General features: G+C 38.4%; 1 protein-coding gene across 4 annotated transcripts in view; it reads left to right on the top strand.

Annotated features, from left to right (window-relative positions):
* Positions 1-1,483: 1,483 nt before the first annotated feature.
* Positions 1,484-8,235, top strand: part of neto1l (neuropilin (NRP) and tolloid (TLL)-like 1, like) — a 90,708-nt gene continuing 83,956 nt past the window's right edge. For 2 of the 4 annotated variants that reach the window (XM_084747505.1, XM_084747502.1), the window contains exons 1-4: positions 1,484-2,329; positions 3,617-3,673; positions 3,777-3,911; positions 4,325-4,573. In XM_084747505.1, coding sequence (XP_084603631.1) covers positions 2,302-2,329; positions 3,617-3,673; positions 3,777-3,911; positions 4,325-4,573 — 469 coding nt within the window. In that variant the 5' untranslated portion in view covers positions 1,484-2,301. The remainder of the gene's footprint in view (positions 2,330-3,616; positions 3,674-3,776; positions 3,912-4,324; positions 4,574-8,235) is intronic. The other 2 variants (XM_084747504.1, XM_084747503.1) reach the window with 1 other exon arrangement.

The raw sequence follows: 8,235 nt of genomic DNA, 5'->3' as shown, positions 1-8,235 counted from the left end.
TTGTTACTTTTCTGAGAAAAAATGAAGAAAGGAAAGGGAAAAAAAAAAACCTTCAGACTGCGCTGTACACTTCTCTGTACCTTTCCTTTTTGTTGTAGGAATTGAAAACATGGAAAGATGTCTTCTATGGTAACCTTGGGTGGCAGTTGTACAATACATTAAAGCTTTTGGTGTATTTTATAGTAGGAGAGACCAGAACATGTTTTGTCTGAGCATCATTAAAGCAGCTGTTTACGCTAGGTCTCCCAGACTTTTATTTTTTCCCATATTTGTCTACAACAGTAACAATTAAACAAATTTAATGCCCGGCAAAACGTCTGTCAAGTTTCTCCTTTCCTGTACTTAGATATGCTATGTGCTAGTTGACAAGAAATTTGAAAATGGTTCAAAGATATTACATTTTAACTTGTTAGCAGCATACTAAGTGATACACTAGCAATCAAAATTAGCTATCCAGTTATGTAGTATTTTGCTAACATTAACCATCAGATGTAACTGGCTAGCTAACAATTGATGTAGATTAGCTAGCTAGCAAACAGAGCTAACTACAACCTAACTTGTATCTTGCTAACATTAGTTTAGGTTAATTGGACACGTACAACACATCACAGGTTATGTGAGTTAATGTCAAATACAGCTGGCTGTTTAAGATGCCCCGGGCTGTTGACGTAGTATAAAGAGGGAGAAAGTCTGCACATGGAGGATGTGGGGTGGCTGGATGGCTCAAACAAACACAAGATTATCACCCAGGAGACCAGGTTTCGTGCCCCATGTAAAACCAAAATCTTGTTAAAAGTTTGAAGGCACATATCGTTATGTGGGTCACGTGAGTTTCGTCTGAGTGACGTCATCTGACATGCATACCTTGTGCTTTAGTGTTAGACGTAAGGGGGTGACAAATCGGTGATGTGCAACGAGTTGGGATGAGAATGGGTTGGTACAATAAATAAATGTTGCTCACTGGGATGTGCCATCTCTCTTCTGAGCTCAAAACGGAAATGGGAGTGTCTCCTGTTGATGACATCAGTACAGCACTTTTACAGTTGATCAAACTGACATTGTTACAACTAACCCGGTGTCACAAAACTCCCTGGTCTCCCCCTACAAATACAAAAAGTGACACTATAGAGATGGTAAAAGGGAGTATTAGGTTGTTTTTAACCGGAAACACAGCTGTTACTGTGTTGAGGAGTCAAAGCAGGATAAAAACATGATTTGGTTCTTCTAGTTTCTACAGAGTGCTGGATGTCTATTTCACTCTGCAGCTTTTCTATGTTAGTTCATGTTGATCGAGCTCACTCTCTGACACGTGTGCGTTATTGCTTGTTTATTCCATTTCCTATCTCATTGCCTTTTCTGCTTACCTTTCCATTTTCGGTGCGCGGCACATCGCGGCGAGCTGAAATGAATTCTGCGGCGCGGTTATTGTTCAAACACACACGCGCACACCGGCGCGCACGTAAACACACATTGGCACTTCCCTTTCTACTTTTTTTTCCTTGTGTGTGTTCATGCGTGTGTTTGGATGAAGTCGTGTCCTGGAGAAGTTTTCGATGCGTGCGTCAAAACTACGTGAGGATTGTGGCGCATTGGACGGCTGTAGTGTTGAATGAACGGGAGGAGGAGGGAGATCGTACATTAACTCCTGCTGGCTGCGGGGACTCTCCAGTTGATAGAAGGAGCCAAGACAGAGGGATGCACTCTCAACTACACTGACAGCTTTTTTTTTTCTGAAAGACACAGAAGCGACAAATGAAGCCCAAACGAAAATCCAGTTAATTGTGGTTATCCAAGGGATTTTACGCACTAAAAAGAGAGTAAAGAAAACGCTGCAGAGATGAGTGTTGCGTGGTCTTTCATGCTCCTGAAGGATCCCCTCTCCTGATACAGGGACCAAAGAGGACAAAAACAAGGCTGTCCATGATATTTTCCAAAAGAAGATTGCAAAGGTGGAGCGATTAGAGAAGGGCTGATGACGGGACTATTAATCCTTTCAGTGCATCAAAAGCACCAAAGGGTATTAGAAACGCTTGGATGGAAATCGGGCGAGTGTTTAGAACTGTTTTTGGTTCTATATGAAACTGGTGATTAGTTGATGTGACACATCTGCAAGGATTTTTTTCCCCCACTGGAAGTAAATTTCCTTTTTTTTTTCCTCCCCCACCGAAAGGTTGTAGCCTATGGTATGAGCGGTTTCCCGGCGTGAAAACTCTCATCTCAATCTGTTTTTTTTTCTCTTCAAGTATTCCTAAATCTAAATGGAATTAGTTGAGTCTGAAGCCGTTTGTGAAAGGAACAGACATGGTACATGGGCACAGCTTCCATCACGGTAAGACATCAACATCAGCTGCTTGATTACCCTCGTGAAAAAGAAGTATTCGTAGTAATCCTTTAATCAGCGTAAAAATACCAGAGCAACAGATACGACTAAAAATAGAAACAGAATAGTGCTTTCTTGAGATGAAAGGAATATAACGAAGCGACATACAGACATATTGCATCCTACAACCTGTAAACTCTCTGCTGAAGGTCACACTAAGTTCTTTTTGCTTGTTTTTTTCCCCTCTTTTTCTTTTAAACATGTTTTTGCTGAGTGAATAATGTTATTAAGAAAACTGATTTATGGAAACTCATGATACAGATGTTTTGGTTGTACATCTGTATCATTTTTAGTCATTTTTTTTAAAACAGAGTGTGGTTGAACAGTACAGGCCAAAAGGTTATGTTTTGAGCTGTTTTGAGTAGAGCTGCAGTGATTAATCGATTAATTGATAAGTTGTCAACTACTAAATTAATCAACAACTATTTTGATGGTCAACTAATCATTTTTGAGTCTGTTTTTTTTTTTAGAAAAAATGTCCAAATCTGATTTCAGCTTTGCAAATGTGAATATTTTATGGTTTCTGTAGTCATCTTTGACTGTAAACCGATTATCTTTGGGTTCTGGATAAAACAAGATATTTTAGGACATTAACACTGGCTTTGGAAAACAATCATAAACATTTTTCAACATTTTCTGGCATTTTGTTGATCAGGCAACTAAGTGATTAATCGAGAAAATGATCAACACATTAACTGATAATGCAAATAATCATTTGTTGCTGCCTTACTGTTGCAAATCATGATAGAGATGTTTTGGTATTACATTTTATTTTGTTTTTAGAAATTTCTGTGGTCATTTTTTTTTAGTTATCTTCAAAAATGTTTTTTTTTTTAAAACAGAGTTTGGTTGAGGCTGTAAATAGGTGTGCACACTACAGGCCAAAAGGTTATGTTCTGAACCATTTGAATTAAAAAGCCTTGGATTTTTTACACTACATAAAATATAAATAATCATAATTGATAATATACCAAGAATGACTTGTTATTGTGATTATTTTGGGTAATGTGTGCTGTATTGGGCTTCTTTTAGGGTACAGTCATCACAGGTTTAGCATTAGCATAAGGTGCACAGTCCATGAAAACCAAGACCTGAAATTGTTGCTTCTTGCTGACTCAACCCTCCCCCAGCCGGAATCAAGCTGTGCTGCAAAACAGAGAAAATAAGAGAAAAACAATATGTGCATGCACGTCACACTCTTCTATCAAACACGCATTTGTCTCTCTGTTCTTCCAGTTGTTGCAAGTCTTCTCATACTTGGGTTGTCTGGGGCAACAAGGAAGGATACAGCAGGTAATCTTCATCATCACAGCTGTACGCATGTCTTACCTCCATATATATCCTCCCTTTCAAAGCTTTAATCTCACATTTTCTTTTCTTTTTGTGCATATTTTAGTGAAAAACAATTCTGGAGTGAAGCCTGCAGGTCAATGTGGAACGTGGGTGAAAGAACCAGAAGGAGGGCTCTTCACTTCTCCCAATTACCCAAACAAATACCCCCCAGACACAGAGTGTGTTTACATCCTCGAAGGTAAATCTTCCCTTTAAACACAGCAGCAGCGAAGGTGATCCAGCAATTTATTCTCTAAAGTTAATGCATTCCTGGGGTTATGCTCAGAGGGAAATCACTGTAACTTCTTAGAGAATCATGAGATGGGTTATTAGACAGTAAGTGGCTATTTCAAGCTGGTATTTCTCACATTAGGAGGTGATAGTTGATTGATCAGTGCAGATAATAAGGTTAAAAATCACCAAAGTGAATATAGAAGCTAAAGACTATTACAGCTCTGCTGTTTTAGAGATGAACTGACAAACAGCCGAGATTGGAAGTGTGTATTGAACATGTGGCCGTGCTGATAATGAAACTGGTTCGTCAATGAAAGCATGGCTAATATTTTACTCCCCGCTTTGCGCTAGGTGGTAATTATTTTCATTGTCTTCCAGCACCCCCAAGGCAGTGTATTGATCTACACTTTGAGGAGAATTATTCAATCGAGTCCTCATGGGAATGTAAATTTGACAACATCGAGGTTCGGGATGGACCGTTTGGCTTCTCCCCATTGCTCGGACGCTACTGCGGTCAGCACAGCCCGCCCGATATCAGGAGTAGCGGCCGATATCTGTGGATAAAATTTGTTACGGATGGTGAACTGGAAGCGGTGGGATTTTCAGCAAGTTACAACTTCACTGCAGGTACATTTTGTTTGTATACTTGTTTTTGGCTAATTCTATTTCTTTCTCTGTAATCATATCGGTGCCACTTTATTTTACACTACACTAATAAGACATAACAAGCTGTATTGTATCAAATTAGACAGAAACTAGTAGTAATATGTTCTTCATTAGATGGTATTTGACTCTTTATTAAAGGGTTATTAGAGACACGTTACAACAGGACTGTACTATAAACTAAACTGTATTATTTCCCACTATTAGACTTTCTTAGAGGGTAATCTGGGACATATTACAACAGAACTGTTCTGTAAACTAAAGTGAAATCACATACGTCCCCTACATCCCATTTTAATAACAATGTGAGCCAGAAATGTGTCCCAAATTCCCCTCTATGAAAGTTTAATATGGGTCTAATAGTGGGAAACAATACACTTTAGTTTACAGTATAGCTCTTTTTTAATGTGTCCCTAATTACCCCTAAACAAAGTCTAATAAAGGGTTGAAAAGTGTGAAATAATGCACTTTAGTTTATGGTACAGCTCTGTTTAAAGGTGTTCCTAATTACTTTCAAAGACAGGCTCATAAGGGTCTAATAAAGGGTCAAATACTGTGAAATAAAGAACATGTTGTTCCTTGTTTTTGTGTAATTTGATACAAAGTACAGCTTGTTAGGTCTAATTAGTGTACTGTAAAATAAAGTGCGACCAGTACATCCATGCTTTATAACTCTAACAGAAATAGTCGAAACGAATAACAAACATCATCCAGGGAACGCACCCTTGTGGGAGCCTCTTGCAGTTTTATTGATCGTCTGTCTGCACACACTCGGTATTTCCATTGGCAATATACTGTCATTGGCCAGGACACTCTTGTGACTGGTTGGGCTAGGCTGTTATTTCTTTTCTCTCAAGATCTGGAGTGATGTGGAGCAGTGTCAGATTTTCATTCAGTTCAGCAGCACCACTCCTCAGTTTTCAGGGCTGGAAGAGGCAGAGGGAGTGTACAGCAAACTAATCACCATTGTCAAACACAATCACGGCATTACGGTTGTGCTGTAAAACCTTGGCTTTCCTAATTTGCCCCATCTTTGGTTGAGATCCCATTACGGAGGCAGCGTGAGGATTGATGACAAGGAATCAGGGTATAACCATGATTTAATATTCCTTCACCTACACTTGACTGGGTTTAATAACACTGTCAACTTTTTTTAGTGTATTTGAGGCTTGAAAGGCTCAGTGCCAGGAAACGCGAACGGTATGCCAATTTGTCTCCTCTTCAACTGCACCTTCAGGGATATTTTACCACTGGAGATGTGAGTGTGTCATTGTTTATATGAGGAACACTTATTCAGTACATCGACCTTTCAACCAAAAAACATGCTACAAGCTGCGGGGCTATTGAAAAGAAAGCTATCGGGGTGAAGAGGGACTATAGATTTATCTCTAAAAGCTTTTGTGCGCCTGTTGTTATCGAGAAATCAGGATGGTGAAGCTCTTCATGGGAAATTACGGTGAAGACGTGCAGTCAATAGCGATGAAATCTACTGAGGATAAAGTGAAGGACTTCATACCATGGGTTGTTAAGCAGAAGTGCTGCTGCTTTTCTGAGATTTGTAAGACGAAGTAAATGTAAAACTACACTAAAGGTAAAACTGCTGCAGCTGAGAGTGTTACACTGTCAAATGTGATCTTTTCAATGCAATTCAGAAAGGAGTTAGAAAGAAAAAAAAGAGCAAAGTGCAAGAAAAGTTAAACATGAATCGACACAAATTTGAAGAGAGTGTCAGACGTGGATATGTTGCTGTGTTATAGAGATTGCTGTCTGCTGAAGCGCGAACCTCTTATCCTGCAGCTGTTTTGTACAAATCAGTTGCTCTGTCAACTTCAATTTCAAGTTTTACTATTTAGAAATGAACTTGTGATATTGCTTTGGATGTTTTATTTAGTTTATGGTAACTGTGCTACCATTAAAGGAATAGTTGAATTGGGAAGTATGATTATTCTCTCTTTTTCCAAGTCTTAGAGGAAAAAATTCATCTGGGCTCAACACTAACTCTTAAAAGTGATTGCCAGGCTGGCATCAGCTTTTGGTTGCCGAAACTGAAAATATGGTTGCCTTTTTTTTTTTTCAGCTCATATTTTGAATAATTACTTTGCAGTTATATGTTGTCATAATGAAAATGTGTTGTAAAAGAATGTTTAAAAGAAAAACTTCACCAATTTGCTTTTCCTTTTTCATTCACGTTCATATGGTTCTTTGTCAGTTGACAAACCATTAGTTTGCACATTTGTTTCTGATGATGATTTCAGTTTAACTTTTCACCCCGCTGTCAAACAACGTACAGTAATTTGATTTGTCACTGTCTTTAAAACAGATGCTTACACGCATGTGAGTACACGCATCCACAAGTGCAGTGTTGTTGTGGGTCCGGTATTTAAATATTACTAATGCAACAAATAGAGTCCTCAATATCCTTTATTTTGGGGTGCACATTTTATGTTTGCAGTCCATATTTTTTTATGTTTTAAACAGTAGTTGCCAGTGATGACAACCAAAGTCCAAAATTGGTTGCCACTTTCTCAAAAAGGAAATTTCTAAATTTGTCTCTTTCCTACACCTTTGGCCATTGAACATTTTGTGCAATCCTTATTGATTCCTCCTAAAAAGCCCGTTTACCAACTACAGCATTAGCATTAAATGTAGTCTACGCACAGATTGCATGTATTGTGTTATGTCATACTGTGAAGCCCTTGGATCATTCATGTTTAAACATTTCCAACTAACATGGAGATGGTTTTGCGTCAGTTCATGCCTCAGGGCTAATTTTGCACATTGTTTTTTTTATTTATTTATTTTTTTACTATATATGCAATTTTGTCACCTCTAAAATTTGCCTCACTTTGTGTCTGAACACACCTTAAAGGGCACTAAAGCACCATATCTTGTTTGTTTAGTCAGTACATAACCCAGACTTTGTTTTTTATATGGCTAATCGGCTGTGCTAACCAGCTGCAGCTTATGTTCACCTTACAAAGAGTGATATTGATCTTTTTGTTGTAGCCAAGAAGGAAGAAAGCAAACAGGCTTATTTTTTCAAAATGTCAAAGTATTTATTTAGCATATAGCTGTATTTTTATGTTGACATTACATTACATGCTTGTCCAGGTTTCCTGATGAAGTGAGGGATAGTCTGCATAATTCTCATCTGTAATGGATATGAATAAAAACTGAAGTACAGTATATCAGTGCATCAATACTGGAGCTTCCAAAAAATGTTTAGAAAATACAAATACACAGAAAGCGTAATTTGTTATTTCCACCCCTGATTGTCGGAGATAGAGAATCCAAACCACATTTTCTGTAATGTGCAGTTGAAGTATTGTTTCCTCTGCCTGCTTCTCTTGGGAGTCTCATTGAAAATTTGCTGAGAGGAAAAAAAAAAGCTCTGCCTCTCGACTTGATAGGAAATATCTGTGGCATATGATTTACATAATTAAAGAAGATAAAAGTCCTGAATTCACTCGACTTGATACTCTGAAATCTGGCAATGTGAATAGCGTCTCACATCTGCAGCTGCTCTGCTAACCATGCTAATTCACACAGCTCTCGTCTGATGAATGGGAGAGGAAAAAAAGAGGCAACAAAGGTGACATGAATCAGCTCCTCTTACTCTCTTTGCT

Source organism: Lutjanus erythropterus, chromosome 21 (genome assembly GCF_056507025.1).
Source record: "Lutjanus erythropterus isolate fLutEry1 chromosome 21, fLutEry1.hap2, whole genome shotgun sequence".
Classification (NCBI taxonomy): domain Eukaryota; kingdom Metazoa; phylum Chordata; class Actinopteri; order Lutjaniformes; family Lutjanidae; genus Lutjanus; species Lutjanus erythropterus.
The sequence above is the reverse complement of the archived record's forward strand: the minus strand, read 5'-3'. Positions and strand labels throughout refer to the sequence as shown.